This window comes from Cyrtonyx montezumae, unplaced genomic scaffold (assembly GCF_038088225.1).
Source record: "Cyrtonyx montezumae isolate F1298 unplaced genomic scaffold, pur_monq_1.0 scaffold_32, whole genome shotgun sequence".
NCBI classification, from domain to species: Eukaryota; Metazoa; Chordata; class Aves; order Galliformes; family Odontophoridae; genus Cyrtonyx; species Cyrtonyx montezumae.
In genome coordinates, this window is record NW_027072037.1 from 2039111 (window position 1) to 2059857 (window position 20747).

General features: G+C 45.6%; 1 protein-coding gene across 1 annotated transcript in view; it reads right to left on the reverse strand.

The window, feature by feature from the left end:
• Positions 1-20747, reverse strand: part of WNT3A (Wnt family member 3A) — an 81718-nt gene that overhangs the window by 16412 nt on the left and 44559 nt on the right. Inside the window, exon 2 of the mRNA XM_065744969.1 lies at positions 19445-19686. Coding sequence (XP_065601041.1) covers positions 19445-19686 — 242 coding nt within the window. The remainder of the gene's footprint in view (positions 1-19444; positions 19687-20747) is intronic.

Sequence of the window (20747 nt, forward strand, 5' to 3'; positions counted from 1 at the left end):
AATATCTTAATAAAACCATGGAATCAATTTGAGGCAATTAAGCAATTTTTTTTCAGCATGCAGAAACCTTTTGCTTTGCAGGCTTTGTTTGGAAAAGGAAGGAGGTTTGGGTGCTGGTGGAACTGTAGGGGAACTGCTCACTCCCCAGCAGGCTTTGACAGCTTTCCTCCCTCCATCCCTTCCTCTTTTCTTTCCTTTTTGTAGGTTTCAGTTTCACAAAGCCGAGGAGGCAGAGGTGTCATACGCAACTACCAGAGTACACAATACACTTTATCAGTAGCTTGAGAAAGAAAACGTGATTTGGAGGCTGGATCTGTGGTTCCTGGGGAATGAGGGGCCCACTCTCACACCTGACTTCAGAGCAGCTCACCTGCCCTGCCTCTGCCTCAGCCTCAGCTGCCCACCTATGAAATGGAAAACAATCACCCTGTTCCTGCTTTCCAATCCCTGGTACCTCAGCTAGCAGCTGAAGCAATGGGCTTGAAGATCTATTTAGAAAGAGGGGAATAAGAAAACTGCAAAGCCTGGGACACATATTGGATGATTTACAAGCAATTATAAGTCAGGAGATAAGCTCTGGATGACAGATATTCTGATTATATTTGAAGCTGTTGTACAATTTGCAAGCAGAAAAGCAAGCTAAATATATCAAACATCTGTCTAAAGATGTACTCAGTTTTGTTCTTGTCTGTCACAGAGGAGTGCATGTAAGGACATTATATCATGGTGTGTATCTTCTAAGGGTGTGCAAATGAACAGATCCATCAGCTCATCAAAACTGTAACCTCACTAATGGAAATACACTACCAATACCATTTATTTCTGAAAGAAATAGTGATTTTATTCTATAAAAACATCTGCTGGCCTGGTGGGTGCAGACCTTGAACTTTGTCTTGGTCCTGCTCATGGAGAAATGGGTCTTTCTACTTGAAAACTAAAGAAGAGAATCTGCACCACAATGCTTTCAAACTACAGCACTCCCTGTATTGCATGCGTGTTCATAATGGCTCATTTAAGCTGCCATGAAGAGTTAACCTATGATTTTGCAGAATAGAAAATGTGTCATCAGTTTGATACAGGAAGCTGAGCAGGAGCATGCAGGGTGAATACTTGGTTAGGAGATCATCTGACAGTCTGTCCTATTCCACATAAAGACAAAAGCTTTAGCTCTTGGTGAATATTAAGTTCACAGGAATTATATAAATGGAAGATCCCCTTCAGCTTCACTGTCAACACTGGTCTATTGAACTAGGATGTCAAGTGTTAGTGCTTTAGTAGCAATACCAACAATACAAAACTCGTAGCTTGAATCTACTTGTGATTTTAAGTACTGGAGATCTCACACAAACTCTCTAGGTTGTCTCCTCCAAGTATGTGCCTGTACCTACCCTGATGAGGTGGGTGCCATACAGTTCTCATTCTGTGGTATGGACAGATGTCAGAGCAGCATGGAATGGCTTAGGTTGGAAGGGGCTTTAAGGATTGGGCTGCTGTGAAATGTGCTCTTAGTGTGGGGATGAGCCCCACGAGCAACCTGTCTTCAGCTAGAACATCCAACCTGGTGCCCGGCAAGAAGCTTTTAGACATGGTGATTTTCTGTTCCTCACCAAGTCACACTGATTTTTGAACTGATGACCACCAATTTCAAAATTGTGAATAGCTGTGGGTACTGCAAAGCTTCGGTCTCCTGCTGCTTGATCCCTCCCATCATCAGAATGGCAGCAGAGCTGCTGCAGCACGAGATAGCTACCTGACCTCAAAAAAAAACCCAACCTGCTGCGAAAGCAAACGATACCTAACACCTCCAGACAACTCTTTCTCAACCAGCCATCATCTGTATTCATAAAACAAGCCAATTTCATTAATCTTATGCTTAAATTATTTTAAGGTTCCTTAGCTCATACAACACCCACCCAACCTAATTAGAGAGATGCATTTTTCTCACCCAGCCCCGTGTCATACACTCGTCAGCCCTTGTGGTGAGTGGAAGTATGCAGACTGTGGAGATGCTCCCTGCCGTGGAGATGATCTCTTCCAGCCTGATCTGCACATGGGTCTGACCCTCCCAAGCAAGAAAAATGATGGACACCCAAACTGCATAACTGCCAGGTGGTGCTGAAAGTTTCTTTGAGAACAGGGGGTGTAAGCAAGTGGGAAGAAGAAGCAGGTGCTGTGGGTTTTGTTTCACAGAAGAAATGTAGAGTTCCAGCTTCCACCTCTGTATATGGGTTCATTTGCATTAATCCATCATAAGCCAAATGAAAACCTTTGCTTTGATGAAGCAGCCTCTTCCTCAGGCTATATATCACTACTAATTTTGATTCTTCTCTTTTGTACTGTGAGTCTGCTACGCAGCTTTGCCAGCCTGCCCAGAGAGGTGGTGGGTACCCCATCCCCAGGGACACTCATGGTCAGGCTGGATGGAGCTGTGAGCACCTGATGGAGCTGTGGGTGTCCCTGTTCATGGCAGGGCAGTTGGACCAGATGGCCTTTAAGGGTTCCTTCCAACTCAAATGACTCTATGACTCTGATTCTATGATAGCAAGAAAACTTTCAGCTCCCAGCTTATACTTCTTATCCTTTTTGCTTTGAATACACTTAATGCCTATTTGCTCTTATATCAGCCCTGCCTTCACGTCTGACAACTGATTATGATGAAGGATGATGACCTGATCTTCATCCACTGTCTTCAGTGACTTCAGTGGGAGTGGAAAGCATTTACCAGACTGCTGGAGGAACCCAGCACCTTAAGGGTTTACTAACAGTGCACACTGCTTTCATCCCTGCCTGTCTTACAGCAGCAAATCAAAGTCATGCGTCTGTGGCCTCTTGGGATGGGAGCTGCGAAAGATTTCTCTCTTGCTATTAAATGTAATCTCCCTTGGTGGCAACACTGTCAGTGCCCTATGTAATAAGTGGGGGCGGGTGGTGTGTGAAGTGTGAAAATAAATAAAAGAACAACTAAGAACCCTTAGGAAATGTCTTTGAAAGTCAGTTACTGAATAAATCTGGTAAAGCAGAAAATATGGCTCAGCCATCAGCAGAAAAACTTGAGCTCGATTCTCCTCTTGGCCCGGTGCAAATTAGAGTAGCTTTTGTCTAACGTTGTGGAAGGAGTAGAGAAGTGAAGCCAGTGTTACTGAGGGTGCCTTGTGCTACAGAAGTATTATTCTGAGACATCCCACCTCCTGTAATTTTGCAGGACACTGCTGTTTGGAAGCACTTTGCTCTGAAAGGAGGCACTTTACGGTTGCACTGAGAGGCTCAGAAACAGATCATAATCATAATCATAAAAATCAGAGCTGGACCTTGCACCTCTCTGCCTAAAGGCAGGATCCAGTCTGCCTCAGCTATCCCTGACAGACGTTTGTCTACCCTGTTCTCAAAAACCTCCCAGGTTGGAGCTCCCACTCCTTCCCCAGGCGATCCATTCTCATGCTTCGCTACCCTCACCATCAGACCACTCTTCTGAAGGTCTAACCCCAATCCCTCAGCTGCGACTGAAGTGGACGTGAAGAGCTCATCCGACTAACCTGGTCAAAGCCAAGAAGGAGGTGGAAGTGGAAGAAAGAGAGGGAGATAAAGAAATATTGCAAACTACTGTAGTCTTCGTGATGGAGTTAGGAACGGAGCTCAAATCCCTTGACTCTGACTTGTGTCTGAGTCACAGTATAAGTGGGGGAGCCTGTGCCTTATTAATCCCATTGGTACCCCTCCTTTCTCCTGGCGTTTTTTCCTATGCTCCCTCTTCTCACTCATTTCCATCTCTCATGGCAATTTCCCTTGCCTTTCAGCACCTCACATGTGCCCTCAGAGGGAGTGGGTGTTGTAACACACGCAGTCTTCGGCTGATTCATCCTTTTGCTTGTACATGACTAACACTCGTGCTATTTGTCTAACTATTTCTATTGATGCACATTTAATATGTAAAAATTTAATTAAAGCGTTATTCATAAAAAAATATCTGGGCCAATTTAATATATTTTTTTTAAATACCCACGGGGAATATTCCAATTAGGAGCTAAATGCCAGAAAACAGTGTCAGATTCCACCCCCGTCTCTAATCAAAGCAGAAGGTTTTGATATTATAAAGAAAAAGCCACCAAAACCACAACAATATTTACAGGCATTCACTCTGCAGGTGCAGAGATCAATCCTGAGAGCAGCTGAGAACTTCCAGCTCTTGGTGGAAACCAGTGGAAGGTGCTCCATGTCTCTGAGGAGAAGCCAACTACGCACCCAGAGCCAGCTCCTCACCTAGTGGATCTGTGCTAACGTTCTGATTGGAAAATTTGCTGAATCTTTCTAATCAGCTTGGTCCTGCAACCTTTAATCATGCAAATGGCTCACGTCTTCGGTGCAGTTCCAGACTTGCCAGCAAAAGGCTTGCAGGAGTGAGTATGGAAATAGGAATCGGGATTTGTGCTGGCACAACAAAGCTTTTGACATCTACAGGCCTGAAAATGCATCCTTCCAAATGGATGCTTCTCCAACATTAGCAGGGAAGGGTAAAAACTCTTGGGCTTGCTTATTGCATGGCCCAACAAGTCTCTGTAGTGGACAACATGATTCAGGAGTTTAGCAGAAATATTAGCATTTCCTGCTTCCAGATAGGCAGGGACAGTGCAAAGTAGAAGGAGGCAAACAGAAACAGTGACCCCGAAAGCAAAGGAAACGTCATCTAGATTTGTTTATGCTAACAGGACCAACTTGGTTTGGGTCTTGGGAAAAGGCTGAGATGAAATCACCCCATCTGTAGTTTAACATCATCCAGATCTGATTCACATCCTTGGTCGGAAATTTCAATCTCCAGCAGTTTAATGTAACTGTGTAATAATAGTTCTGTTTGAAAGTCTGTCCAGGCCAACTCCCCACAAGAAGGCTGGGTGTGCTGTGTGTAGTGCCCACTGGTTGGGATAATAGTGAGGACACAAATGTGACTCAGGGTGGGATGTCCCACCCGGATGGAGGCCTGAGGCTTCTCCAACCCACCCCAGCTTTCTGCCATCCATCACAAGCCACAAAAATAGCTTTCTGTGCTCTCTAACAAACTGAAGACTTCCACTATGGAACTGCAAAGCCTGAAGAACAGCAAGAAGCAAAATGTTCAGTCCCTCCCATCCCAAGTGGTCACCTTCACCTCAAACCTTCGTCTGCTCTGTGGATGACATTTGCCCAGAGGTTTCTGAGGTCTTTTTAAAGCTTTTCTGCATTTGTGAAAGTTTGGAGAGACCTCACTGTCACTCTGGTGCAGTCCCAAAGTAGCTGCAGAGATACCATGAGTTTTCTCAAGCTGGAACACCTATTTCCTACCCCCACCAGAGTTGCCATGCTGAAAGTGAGGCCTACGTCAATGGTGTGTGTCACAGCATTGAAGGAGTGCTCCCCAAACTCTCTATCAGGAGACTGCAGATGAGTCATGAGATTCATTCTTCAGAGAGATCTCCAAGACCATTTAAACCAACACTTCAGGCACTTTCTGTGAAGTTGCAAAGGCTCAGCCATTTACTTGAAGTGCCATTTATGTCTCCAGAGAGAGATAGTAGGGACTTGAAGTATGTGCTGCTACGTGATTTACCTCCTTGGAGCAGTACACACGTAGGAGCTGTTAGATATGCTAAAATGGGAACACAGGCCTCCTCTTGGAGACTTAAGGGGGGATTATAGCAGATGAGTCCTCATTTACTTTCCCAGAAGAGCAGTAAAGATAAACCTGGCTGCTTCTTTGCAGGGTGTTAAAGGGAGATTTCCTGGTGGGTGGATCTCCTCAGTGGGGCATTATTGTATCGGCAGTGGGGCGGGAAGGAATGGATTAAGCAAGTGGCAAAGGGGATATGGAACCTTTGCGTGTGTTCACAATGGAGATGAGCTGGGGAGGGCTGAAAGCTGTCAGCAGGCTAAGGGAAATCAGGTTTGGGTCCTGGCTTATGACTGACCATATGGTTGCTCTTGAGCTGAATTTCTTCAGGAATTCAACTGCGGATCCCATACTGGGTCTATCACTGGTGACCAACAATAGGGTTCGGATGTTCTGGAGGCTGCTGGACACCCTTCTGTGGGAGGAAGTCAGCCTCAAAGAGATGGTGAAGTTGAGCCACCCAACATATACCTACCAAAACTATCCTGCATTGGTACAATGCCAGCGCTGGAAAGAAACATTATCTTCTACCCACAAATTACTCCTGTTTCCCCTCATCTTCTTGCCTTCCTTAATTACGTACTGCTTTTATGGTGTATTTCTTGGTTATGAGGTAGATTTTGATATGTTCTCCTTTTAATCCGCATGTTTGGTTGACTGCACTGGTTATGCATGGGCACTACAGTCATCACAATAAACTTAAGTACTGTTTTTGGTGATTGGTGGGTGCCTGCAGAAAGTTTAGGAACTGAGACCAAAGCTGAGCAAAGCAGAGCTGAAAATGATTTTTGCTTTGCCCAGATGTGATCTCCTCTAGAGAGGAGAGATTTTGGTGAGAAACTGCAGAGATGCTTCAGATTTCAAAGCCTGAATTTGCCCTTAGAAAATACAACATATCAATCTCTGAGGCTCCAAGTCCTGTTAAGTAAATGCATATAAATTAAGAGCCTAATTGCCCTAATAGTCCCTGAGTAGGGACTAGAAAGCACAGTACTGCTGTTAGTCTGGGTTGTGGCTTGCTTGCTCAGGCCAGCTCCAAAGGAGACACCATTATTCTCTGAGGTAGCACTGGTGCACCATGACCCTGGACTTTCTGATGTACATTGGATGCAGCTCATAGAGCAAAGAAGATTCGCTATTGCGCATTGGGAATCACCTCAAGCTATATGATTTCAGACAGAACCAAGCCTAGATCATCTGGCATTTTAAGGCAGGTTACCTGGTTTGGTTACTCAGTGAGAACTGAGAATGCCCTTCTTATTCTAGAAGGGTTGACAGGATCAAAGAAAAGTCTAAACCTTCAGCGGGCACAGTCCTCTGGAGAGGAAGAAGTGCATCGAAACAGCAAAGTATCAGTCAACCCCACAGGCCCTCAAATACCCAAGGACCCAGCCCTACCAGGAGAAGCCCAGTACGCTGTCAGCTTTTGGTAAAAACACAGTAGTGACCGACACCATAAAATACACAGATGCACCTAGTTTACAGTTGAGAGTGCTCGGTGCACTGATCTCATCGAATTGCAACACTGATGATTATAGTTTCTTTTCCAGTGAAGCTGTAATGCTGATACAAATATTTTTAACTGCATCTTTCCTCCTTTGAAGACTGTATAACTACTATTTTGCAGTGGACAGCACATATGAGGCTTGTGCCAGAGCTCTAATGGTGAGCGTGGCTGTTAGAGCACAGTGTTATCCATTTCCAAAATGTCTATTGGGCAAGTCAGGCTAAACCCAGAGAGATGCTTGGATTCTTTTAAAGAAGCATAAAACAAACACCTTTTTCACTCCTTCTTCTCTGTGTTGTTTGAAAGCATTGACCTTACCACGAATAATGAGCTAAAATACAAATGTCGGGTGGGACAGAAATTTTCTGAAGGCTAAGGGCTGTCTTGGGTTGAAGTAACAAAGCTTCAAGGGCAGATTTTAACTCCTACATTTGATTATTAGTTCCTGCTATGTTTGGGTAAGCACAGGAAACATGGTACTGACAGAGAAGTTCGAAAGCCTCAGTGTCCACTTGGACTCTTGAGAAGCATCACAAGAAGGCAAGATGCCATTGGAGAGCTGCATGCAGCTCAATGGGGCTGAGCAGCATTTTGTTATATTTGTATTCTCCTCAACTTTAACATCATATGGGGATGTTTTGGATTCCAGGTTATAATTAATAAAGCTATACGGAGAACTTGGAAAAAACTATCATTAATTGGTGCCTTCCTTTCAGGAGTTCATCTCCAATGCGTTCAAGCACAAGTGATGTGTGTGGTAACATCTGATTGAGAAGACTTTGCTCAGGAGAGCTAAATATAGACAATATTCTTAATTTAAGCTTTAATAAATTCTGTCTCTATTACAGCAGTGCCACTGTGCTGGGCAATGACTGGACATCCCACAGACTGACTCCCATATACTGCTCTCAAGACACATCTACATACTTAAATTCAGCTGTAGAGGAATCCATATCCTAAATGCAGTTAGGGAAGCAGACCAAAAATGCTAGATGAACACAGACATCATTCTCCACCAAGAATCAACAGCACTAAAATACTTTGCCACCTTTTGTTACTTCTCTAAGAAGAATCTGCACTATTTCCTGTTGGAGCATCTTCATGATGGGACTCGGAGTTTTATGACAGGGGAGAATGAGCCATGAGTTTGGGGCCTATCTATTACAGCCCTCGTTTTATAGAGCTGTAAGGCTTCTTTATGAATTTAGGGGGTCCTTAGGAGAGCACTGCTGATACTTCACTCTCAGTAGCTTTGGATTTAGGCAGCTTGTCAGAATGAAGGAGTTATCTGAAGAGTATGCCATGCCTCAGGCTAGTAATGAGGGCCAAAAGAACTGAATGTACATATTGTGTGGGAAATTGTTTTTTTTTTAGGGAGTTCAGAATTAGGCAGAAAACATGAGAGTCTGAATGATTCTACGTAATAAAAGACTGAAAAAATAGGTTGTTGAAGCATTTATTCTTGTTGGTGTTGGAATTTCGACAAGAAAAAAATCATTCTGCTTCAATAATATCCAAACACTTCAATATCCTATAAAATATTAAATGCTCTGCAATGAGCTCCTTTGATAGTATAATGACTTACTATTTTGACATAAGTTCATGTTCAAAATGAAAAGAAGTAAAACGAGTTCTTTTCAAGAACTCAAATGAAACTATCTGAAAAGTACAAAGAAAGGAAGTCAAAACTGTGTGGGTTTTTTTTTGCCTTGAAATTTAGGAGGCCTTGCAGAATATCTCCATTTTGACTCAGCTGGCTTTTTGGATGGAAAAATGACCCAGAAAATAAATAAAAACATTTCAAGCAAGATATAAAATATCCTAGGTTGGATCCTGTGTGCTTAGCCTAAGGGGTCTCCAACTTTTTTATGGCTCCAGGTGAATAGAAATATCTCCTTGTGCCCTCCCCACCCATTCACACTCCCACAACATCCCTGTGGCAACAGCTTCCCTGGGAAAGCAGCATGATTAGGAAAGGATAAACCATAATTATTAGCTATCATTTAATGTGATTTAGCACCTGGAAATAATGGAGAGGAAATCGTGCCAGATGCTTAGTCAACAAACTGCAGCCTACCAGGAAACGTTCCATGATGCATTACTGCCCCATCGATCGAACTTGAGAGCAACAGTTATAAGTAAGCCAATAAAACCACCTAAGTGATATTGCAAGAGTTTCAGGGCCCTACCCACAACCTGCTCTTTGCAGTATCCTGTCATTTCTGTGGTCTTCTCTGTAGGAAATGGATATGGAGCGGAACAAGGACCTGCTCCACTGTCTCTATGAAAGCCAAAAGCAGAGCCTGAAACAGAACTAGAATTTATCTTTTCTGCCTTGTTCCTCATCCCTGGCCCAGGTTGGGTCTGGAAAAGGCAGCATGAATGCTGTAAACTGATTTTCCTTCTATAGGAGGTATGAGATAAGATGAAATGTAAGGAAAGGATGATCTCCATTCCTCCACATGTGACCTGTATTCATTTCCAAGTTCCACCTCAAGCCTTGTGGATAGAAAAAGTCCACCACTTTCTGGTGGACTCTGTCTTTCTGTCTGTGCTTTGCCTTCAGGTTCTACAGTCACCTGCAGCCAAAGCTCCAAAGCCTCCTTGAATTTAACCACGCTGACTCCTACTTCCTAAAAAAGACTCCCTGCTCCCAACCTCAATCAAGACAAGACCATGACCACTTCCTTCAAACCTTTCCCTGAAACACACCCATATTGAGACATATGCCTAATCCTTTTTTTTATGGTTTTTTTTAGAATGTTGTGCTGTGGGCTGAACTCTTAGAAGCATCTCAGTGATCCGTGGGAGTGTGCTGGAGGTGAGTAGAAGATGGAGCACCATATGCTTCCCTGCTTAATGCCTTGGGGGCCACTTTACGTCACGCTCAGATACCTTGCCTTCATCTATGTTATGCTGTTGGTTCAAAAAATGCCTCTCCTGTGCAGTGCCCCTGACTACCCTGCAAGTCCCTGCTTACTTTGCCCCATAGCTGGAGGCATTTAAGGCCAGGTTGGATGGAACCCTGGGCAGCCTGATCTGGTGGGTGGCAACCAGCTCATGGCAGGGAGGCTGGAACTAGATCATAGAATCATTAAGACATTAAGATCATCTAGTCCAACCACCAACCCATCACCACCATGCACACTAAAGCATCTTCAAACTAAATGATCCTAAATGATTCCGTTGCTTTCTAACTAAGCCTATGATTCCTGTACTTCAGCAGGGTGCTGCTTCCCACAAAGCTGTCTAATTCTGTGACTTGGTGTCCCCTAGGTGTTTGGGACCTTTAGAAGTCTGCTTTTGCTCTCCTTCTTGCTTTGTCATCACTGCTCAAAATCAATAGGGCCCTAATCACTCAAGCACATCACTTACAGGTACAGCAGAAAGAGCCATAACAATCCCTTTTAACCTTTCTGTCTCCCTGATTCCTGACTCTTGCTTCTTTGTTAATCCTATGGATCTTCTCAGATAATGAGAGTCCTTCCTTTGATGAATGTGCTCCCAGAAAGATGAGGCTGAGGGAGCAGAGAAGCATAGGAGTTAATCCATTAAGAAACACACTTTCTCCTGAAGCAGACCTTGGCAGGGACCTGCTGAGAAATGCCTGGGCTGTGCTCTGCTTTATAGCCCCATGGGAAATGCCAAGAAGGGAGACAGGCCATGAGGATGACCTCTGCATCGCATCCATACCCCGGCCATGCAGAAAGGAGCGTGCAGGGCAGATTTATAGGCTCCATTTTATCTTTTGGTGCCCGGCCATATCAGTCTGGGGAGACACTGGAGGAAATTCTCTATGAATCCAACCAGATGATCCCACAGCCCTTAAAATCCCTGCCTCTATTCAGCACTGCCAGCTCACAACACATCCCTCAGGGTTAAAAGAAAAAGAAAGAAAAAAAAAAAAAAAGAAAAAGAAAGAAAAAAAAAAGGAAAAGAAAGAAAGAAAAAGAAAAAAAGCCACATTCACAAGCTCGGATCTCGCTTTGTCAGAAGACTTTGCTTGTTTGGGACGTTTGGTACATATGGTCATACCCCCACGGACCCCAGCCCAGGACCGGTCCCGTGGCACCGTGGGTCACAGCCGTGCTGAGGGTTGAAGACACCACGTCCCCTTCCCCCAGCACCCACCGCGGTGGCCTTGCTGTCCCCTTTTCCCTCCCTGGCTTTCGTCCATGCGTGTGCGTGTTTGTGCCGCCCGTTGAGCGCCGAGGGCCCATTTGGGGCCGGGATTCTCCCAGGACAAAGGGATGCTAATCAGCTCCCTCTGCTGTTGCCTTTTGTCTAGGACTAGCTCCCACGCTTGGACTTGGCACTCTGGGATGCGGCAGAGGGAGCTCCTTGTTGCAACCAGCCTGAGCCCACTTGGGGAATGCGATGTTTCCAGCAGGGAAAGGGGAAAGGGGCCCGAGGGGGGGTGGGGAGAGAGAGAGGAGATGGGGGGGGGGGGGTGATGGTGGTGAAGGAAATAAATCTATAACTGCCAGCCCATCGCATTGTGCGTGCTGCCGGAGGCAGACGTTTCCAGTGCCTCCTGCCGCAGGGAGAGACGGCACCGGTTTTGCAGCCACGGGCTGTCTTGTTCCCGTTCCCCTCCCTGATCCTCCAGCCTCGTGTTTTAGTCGCCAGAAAATTCTCCATGTCGGGGCTGACAGCTGAAGCCTGGTGAAGTGGGAGGTAGGAGGAAGCGCAGCGAGCAAACAGGATCCGCTCCTGGCGCTGCTGCCGTTTCCTTTTCACCATCGCTGCTCTCCCGGGTTTAAGCTCCTGCCAAGGGGTTGGCTGCAGAAAGCAGCTCTTTGCACAGGCTGCCTCCTCTGCAGAGGGTTCTGCGGAGAAGCAAGAGCCAGGTCTTTATTCCAGGTGGAAAGGTGAACAAGGGCACAACGAAGAAACGCAGACTACGCCTGAGCCCACCCGACACGGGGCATGGGCAGCCTCTGACTGGCTCCATCATTCACCTTGGGACTGGAGAGGCAAATGCGACCAGATGTGACACCAACCATAACCCTCTGGGTGCTATCCTATCATAGGATGGAGTCATAGAATCATTAAGACTGGACAAGACCGCTAAGATCATCTTGTCCAAACCCAAGCCACCCCCACCGTGCCCATTAACCACATCCCTCTGTGCCACATTTCCTGAACACCTCCAGGGACAGTGCCTCCACCACGTCCCTGGGCAGCCAATACCAGAGGGTGTATGCAGCAGAGGGCTGCCCATCAGTACCCTGCTCCCAAGGGCTGAAAGACTCACACAGTGGCACGTGCCCTCTGCATTTGTTTGCAAGGTTATTCTTGCCAAGGCTCCAAGGAATCTCCCAGTATTGGTGTGGGCTACAAAGCAGGGTGGTAACTGCAGCTCATATAGAGCCCCTCAAACTGCATTTCTTCCATGGAGCTGAGATAGATAGGTAAGAATCAGCTCAGAAATGCTGCGGCCATAGATATGAGCTGCTCTGCCCCTGTGAGCTGTAACGTGGACTCAGGCAGTGCTGTGATATACTGACTTATGTAATGCAGACAATACAATGGCTTATATAATATGCATATAATATGCTGGCTATAATAAACTTACTGCTGCCTCATCTCCTAGAGTAATCCCCAGCTCCACGCTCAGCTTACACTGCCACTAAACACAACTGATGCTCCCGTCCTGAGCCAGGAGCTGCCAGTCTGTTCTCAGCAGCACTGGCAAATCTCTGGCCTGCACTACTTATGCATCTTGATGGCTGTGAGGAGCTTGCATAGTCACATTTTCAATCCTGATCCTTCCAGTTTCCTTCCCCATAGTTACAGGGTAGAGTTTGTAGATCTCCGTTGTTGATACCAGGGCAGCTGCCCAAATTGCCATTAGCGGAGAGGTAGACAGGGTGTGGTTGGAAATCAGATCCTCTTGGGAAGAGTTTCATGAGAGAGCAGAGAGTACCTCCTACATGTAACTAACCTCCTGGATGGATCAGTATCTTGTGGCTTTCTGCTCATGCCTTACTTTATTGCAGCAGTGAAGAAGCCTGATCCAGAGCAGGGAAAGGTGTGTGGGGGGGGGGGAAGCATTTGGCACAGAGACAATAGAGATGCCAGAATGCCATCAGGAAAATATGATGAGGTCTGCTAAATATCTTAATTTTAAATCATGCAAAGCATTATGAGATGGGATTATGCCTGAAATAGCAAGGGATAGCCTGCATTCAGTGGTTCAGGAGATTCTTTCCAGCGCTGTGTCCTAATGTTAACTACAATGGCCTCTCCAACAGAGGCTGGGTGTCAGGACCACTTTCCAACAGGAGAGAGATGGGGGTGGGAACTCTCTGCCCCCACAGTGGGCCTTTAAGAAGTACACGTGGAAGGCTGAGCCTGTAGCCCTAGGCTCCCTCTATAGTCAATGGAGAGGAATAAACATCTTGGTATGATTCATGTTATCCTGAGATAGGTGTCTCAGATAGGTCAGATGAATTGCTCTCCAGAGATAGCGATTGCTCTCCACTGACTACAAAGGGAGCCTGGGGTGACTAGCTCAGACTTTGACATCTAACTTTGGGAGATGAGATCAGAACTATCTGAGAGCTCGTGGAGCAGTATGGTTACGACACAAGAAGAAAAAATAAGGAGACTTGTGTCTCCCAGGTATTATAACTGAATTTAGAAGTCTTGTTCTATTCCTGCTGAGCTTGGAGAAAAGCTCAGGTGGACTTTGTTAGGCATAAGGTGAGCTGTGTCATACACAGGTAGCAGGGAAAAAAGAGTGGACACATCAACACAGGGGCTTATTTCCAGAAGATCAGGAATCCAAATTAAGTCTGGCTTCAAACAGTGCCCTGCATCCCAAACAATACCAGCTGTGACCTGAATCCCACATCTCCAAGCTAGTTCTGTCCCTCATGTGGTCCCTGGGAGCAGGAGTCTTCCCACCAAAGAGCCAGTCTTCCTGGTTTCCCATCCTGGGTTGATGCAGAGATGCAGAAATGTCAGGGTGTGAATAGTTTCATCCCAGATGTCTACAAGACATCAGATGAATCACGCCCCGGAGGAGGACCCCAGCATCAGATGAAACTCCCGTGACCTGTCTCTCTGTCTGGCATGGTACACCCAAAATTTTGCTGACCCACACTCTTCTGCAGGCCTCAGTTTCAGCTTTTGAATTTCCCGTGGTAGGGAGCAATGTTAGCAGTTCACACAAGCAATGTGTTTGGAGTAAGTAGCAAAGACAATGCTTTGCTCTATAAGGGTTTTCCTGAATCTAGGAGAGACAAATATAAGTGGGTGATTGTCAGTGCCAGAGCAGTGCTGCATTGAGATTACTAAAAGGAGTGCTATGTATCTCTTGGTGGTACGTTGAGATAAGGTGTCTTTTGGGAAGAGATGTCCTAGACAAATTCAGATTCTGGGTTCATTCCAGAAGTGTTGAGTGAAATGCTTCAGCATGCAAGAAGTCTGGATGAGCTGGCAGTCCTGACATGCCTTCAGTGTCAAGACTATTGCAGGAAAGAAAGTAATGGAGGGAGGGCAGGGGCATCTGTGATCCACTGATTTCATACCTGTATCAGTAACATGCTGTTACTGCTGCCCCTTCCCTTTGCCAGATGGCCCTCAAGGAAACAATCTGGAATCAATTTCTGAAGGCTGCTCTGCTGTCTATAGGGCAGAGTTCTCTGTGGGGATGTCATGAGTGAAAGTTTCAGTAATTCTGTAGGAATTCGTGGTCGTCTTGGATGACATGCCATCCCACCTTGATTTGGGCTGGAAAGCAAGACATCTACCCAGCTGAAACAATCATATGGTCTCAAATATGCTATACTCCACACCTGGCAACTGCACAGACTGGAGCTCTACCAAAAAGAGCATCTCCTTGCCATCAACAGTTGGTCACTCCATCATTTTTGTGTCTTCTGTGGTTATTTTCATTCCAGCGGGGGCGACGGACAATAATGATTTCCGAATGAATTTATGCCCCTGAGCCTCTGCGTCACCCATCAGGCTCTCATTTGTCCAGCAGGGAATTTGATATATGTCCTCAGAGGACACATCCGACGGGCGCAGATGCTTGACAAAGCCACCCGCCCCGGCTCGTCCAAGCTCCCTTGCACTCTGGTGAACGCCCTGATGTACAAAAAGGGGACGGAGTGGCTTCCAAAGGTTGCACGAGTGTTAAACTCTAATCAACAAGCCCCATCGGTGAAAGCTGAAAGAATCTGAGCCCTCCCCAACAAAGCATTTAATCCAGTTTGGCGTAACCTTTGACATTATTAGGGATCGCAGTGACCCTAATCCAATCAGATTGATTAACTAAAGCGGAGACCCCATAAGCTGACCCCCCTCTGGCCTTTACTATTTAGCCCTGACCAAACAGTGGGAGAGACGTGCCATATTTACACCACAATGGGTCGGCGCTGAGAACCTGTTTCATTACAGAGCGACTTAAACTCCCATTACTCCATCAATGTATCATTCTTCAATAGTTCATTAAAAGCTGCTCCTCCACAATAACTATTAACCATTTCTCAGCCCAGCTGGCAGGTTTAGAGCCCCAGCCAGTCTTTAGCACTTGGAAAAAGGAGGTGGGAGTGAGTGAAAGAAATAGATAGACAAGGGCTCCCTTTTTAAATTTAAACCAACCAAGGGGCTTGAATAGTTCGAGGTAATTTACTTTTATTGAAAGGGGGAGGAGACGGAGAAAACTTTTATTTTGACTTAATTGCGTGCTGAGGTCCTTTACAGAAACAAGGCCATGATAAGCTTTTATTGTGTTCCTCCTCTTGAGATTGGTTCATATTTCTGCCCAGAGGAGATTCAAAGGGAGCTTGCGCTGTGCTTAGAGCGGGGAAAATGCACTGCAACTTAACCATAAACAGTGTCTTCAGTCCCTAAATGTTAAAAACCAGTCAAGTGACACCACTCCCAATAGTCACTTACATCTGAGATGGAAACCCCTGCTGGGTTGCATGGTTTGCTTTCTGTTGTTGGTGAAGGCATGTCCCTCTACGACATCCTAGAAACTTTTATCCTGCATATTTTTCAAGACAGTTTAAGTATCTTTCCTTGATCCTTTGGAAACTGAAAGATATGGAAACTGCCTTAAAAACAGCCAAACCTCTCAGGTAAGTAGCTGGGCACAAGCTGTGGCTAGTATGGTGCCTCAACACTGCATGGCTATACCCATAGTCTACTTCACTGCTTCACACCATACAGATGAAAAAAGACCAACATTCTGAATTCCAAAGAAACAAATGAGAACAGATTTTTTCCTCTAGAACCCGCTCTGTTAGAAAAGCTCAAGTGAAGGTTATTGTTCTCTCCACAGTAGCTGAGATTTGAACACTGGGGAGGTTAGAAACTGGAGCAGCTTAACACAACGGATGGGTAGGTTTAGAAAGATCAGGCTTTCTTCTTTTCCTATAAGGGCATCATGTTCTCTATGTTCCCAACTGTGCAGGACACCTCAAAAAACCATTTCCTTGCAATTTAGAAGACCCAACAGTGGCACCTATCTGAAATTCTCTCCCCGAAGCTGCAGAGCTGTTTCTATGCATCCAAGACCAAAAAGAAGTAGAAAAATTCTTCCAATAGCCCCACATCAGTGTTAGCTCCTGCTAATACCTGACTCTTTCCCCACTCAGGCACCACAGCACAGTGAAGAAGACAGCACTATTCCCTTTGAATAAGGAACATCTATTCCACAGCCAAGGGTGGGCAAAACCAAGGGAGTGAATAGCTGGATGGGCTGTGGGGCTTCTGCTCCTGATGTGGGTTGAGCTGGAAAGCCATGGGGCCATACCTGTCAGGTGTTGCCTCCAAACAGATGCTGGCCTGGATTCTCTGAACATCACTGTTCCCTTGTAGATGTGCTCATGAATTCCATTGTGGTTTAATGGGTATGCTAAATATGTATATATGTATACGTATATATATATACTATATATACTATATATATATTTATATGCTTATAGTTGGAGCTAAAACAGATGGGATTTCTTCCCACAAACAGGCTCATGGGGAAAAAGAGTTTGGTTTTAGATCAGAATATGGCTCTTAAGGGGAGTGATCTGGTGGCAGTTTGGCACTGCTGAATCACAGCTCAAGCCTAGCCCTGAATTAGCAATGAGATAGCAAAGCAGCAAGGGCAGCTCAGACAGCGAGCCAGCCTCAGAGAGATTTGGGCCTAGGAAGTGTTTCCTGAAGGCATTAAAATCAATCCCTTGTGAATCAGAGAAGTCCAGATACTTGTGTGTTGCTTTAGTGACTATGTTGGTGTATGTGAGGGGATGTGGGGCCCCTATTGACAGAGATGAGGAGCTGAAGTTGGATCTCGTGTGACTTAAAATTCCAGCCACAAAACAGAGTTTTGCTTTCTTTCTTTCTTTCTCTCTGTTTCTCCTTCTCTCTTTCTGGGTAGGAGCTCAAATATGTTCCTACCCTGGGGGATCTGCCGCACAAGAATGTGACTGAGCTGTTTTTTCTCCCCCCTCCTGCTGTAGGTGAAGCAAAACTGAAGGGTGGTTTGATTCTCCCTCAAGGAACAACATTCTTCAGTTATGAAATCGTCGTCCCTGCCTTCTTTCCCTCGCTGCGCCTGGTTAGTGAAAGCCTGCAGACTCGAGCAGGGGCAGACCCTTCGTGCTGACACAGCTGTGAGATAAGGCTTGTGGGATCGAGGCCCCTTTGGTCAGAGAGAAGGTGAAGATCACTTCTCTCCCACTAGCATTCCTACAGGAGAACATCAGGCCTCTCACCAAGATGCTCCACATGTCCTTGAGTTGGGCTTGTTCATCTTGAAGAAGAGAAAGCTCCAGGGAGACCTCTTTGTGACCTTCCAGCGTCGAAGGGAGCTTATAAGGAGAAGGAGCAACTTTTTATGTGGTCTGATAGTGACAGGGGAAATGGCTTTGAGCTAAAAGAGGAGAGATTTTAGGTCAGATGTTAGAAAGAAATTATTTACTCAGAAGGTGGTGAGGTCCTGGCACTGCTGCCCAGAGAGCTGTGGATGCCCCATCCCTGGAGGTGCTCAAGATCAGGTTGGATGGGTGCTGAGCAGCCTGAACTGTTGGGGGGCAACCAGCCCATGGCAGGGGATGGGAGCTTGATGGTCTTCCAGATAGCTTCCAACCCAAGTCATTCTGTGATTCTATGACATCCAGACAAGGTAAAGGTTTTAGGTTACTCACTTACTCCCTGCACTCAGTGTATGCTTTTGAGAAAGTCACCCTGGGCTTGTGCCTATGGGAAAATATTTTGCTCTGCTGACCTATTCAAATGTTGTAGTCACCCAGGAGTGATGTACCTGGAATGGCTGCTTTAATTCTGTGCCAAACGTTGTGATATGACACCTTGATACAGGCTTAAGTGCACCACACTGCAGCTCTTACGGGTGCGATTGTTTGGGGCTTATCTCTCTCTGATAAACCTGAATGGTGACACTGGTGTTAGCATTGTGTCCCAGCTCTAATAAGGCAATGATATCCACCCATCAGCTGAAACCATGTGCTCTGTTGGCTGTGTGCACTATGCCTGTTCAGGCTGGTGGGAGCCCTGCCACAATACAGATCACAGCTCTGTTCTCAGTAGTGCTCTCTTGTATATTATGAGATGTAGGCCCAGGCTGGTCTTTGAAGTCATACTACTAGGTCAAAGAAAGATAAAGCAATTCTTATGAGCTAAAATAGGTCCCTACTCACTTGTAGGAGAAAAGAGCACGTAGTAACGAGTGTCAGCCAAGTACTCCAACATCACTGCATTCAACAACTTGGGACAAAATGTTGGTATAAATTGGAGCTATTAGAGATGTTTTGTCCCAAGGTCTTGAATGCCCTGGGTCAGAATTTGTTTTAATTTGCCATATTCATAACCCTCTGAAAGCAATACCATTAACTGAGCGTGAGTTCCTCAGGCCCTTGAACTTCAGTGTATCCCACTATGGCATCAACAATGACGATGTTTAATAACCAACCCCTAGGAACCATCCCCAACCATGACTGCATTCAGACACTGCCCTTCAGCTCATCACCTTACACTGGGGAGCCACAGATTTACTTTTCACCCCTGTGAGAAGGTTTAAATTTCATCCTGTCTCTACCAAGTGCCTCTGCATCGGGTTGGAGAAGCTTGGATAGAGTCCTGGGCCCACAGTTATTTCCTTGCCTCTGTCATTTGTCTCCATTTTTTGAAATTCAGTCCTGTCTCCACCGGCCCATTCTACATGGAATTTTATCACACAGAAACAAGTTTACAGTGACTTCATCAAAACCTTTGGTGCTACTGCACCATGGATCTTGCTTTCACCAAACACATAGCGCAGGGCTCACCTTTGTCTAACACAGGTCCAAAGATGGCTAAGCTGTCATTGACAGTTGTGCAGTTCCATCTCCTCCCTCGAAATTGGTGTTGGCACTCTTGGATCCCAATCTTCACCCCTTCTGCTACGCTGGGCATGATCTCCACATAGTTCCGACAGAAGCGTAGCTGCTTGGGGACCAGTCCTGGGATGCTCCCACAGAGGATGGGCTGAGTCCCCAGGGAGGAGTACTGGTGACCAATTGCCAAGGACCTGGGAAAAACACATGGAAAAGAGATGCAGTCAGTCTGGCATTCAGATATGTATTTGGTTTCCAGGAATGGGGACAGAAAATCAACATTTTCAGTTCCTCTGAGTGTTCCGCTCACCAGAAAGCACCCTTACCACTGTCATCTCTCTCCAAAATAACATCATTATCTTTCTCCTGAAGTTTCCTAGAGGACCAACAAGCAAGCAACACTACCTTTAATATCCTTTTTCCCTTTCCTTCATTCTCTCATCATTGTGCCTCTTTCCAAAGATGCTCACCTCATACAGTTAGTTTCATTTTCAAACAGAGGTGAAGCCACATTTCTTTCTTTGAAATCCAAATATACTTCCACTAGTGCTGGCAGTTTTTATCCTTGGCAGCTGAGGAATCCCAGGGATCAGAGAGTCAAAAGCACTTCCATACCTACACAAGGTAATAATACCAACAGTGGAAGACACTATGCTCCAAGACTTTGGAAAAGCACCAAAAAATGATGACCATCACCCAACTAATCAGTGTGCCCTTTGTGTTTGTACCTTACCACGTAACATCTGAAACTGATCATGAAGACTTGAGCAGAATAGACCTTGAGAGCTTCTAAAAACCTGACATGATGGTCTAATGCTGTCCTCCTGAAGGAAACACTGGGCTCATGTTACTAGAAACATTAGTGCAAGGGTGCATGCAAGTTTGGAGCCATGGCTCCATTGGTAACCTCCCTGAAAGTGCATTCTGGAGAAGATTTTCTGCTCCTTAGTGAAGTATTTCCACACCTGCTTAGCTCAGGCATGTGCTTTCCAAGGCTATATCAGTTTGAAGTGCTTAAAAAATAAAGTATTAAAAGTCTGCCAGCGTCCCTCTGGATATTAGTTTAGCAGATTTTCGCTTTGCTCTCACACCAGTATTAATCTGGCAATTTTCAAAGCCAGGTTTGTATTTTCATAAAACCCAGCTTTGCTGTGCTGTCGCAAGGATATTCAAAACCTGCTTTGGCCATCAGTCTGTGAATTGCTCCAGTTAAAATGAGCAGAGTAGAATAAAAAACCACAACAATTGGAGTGCA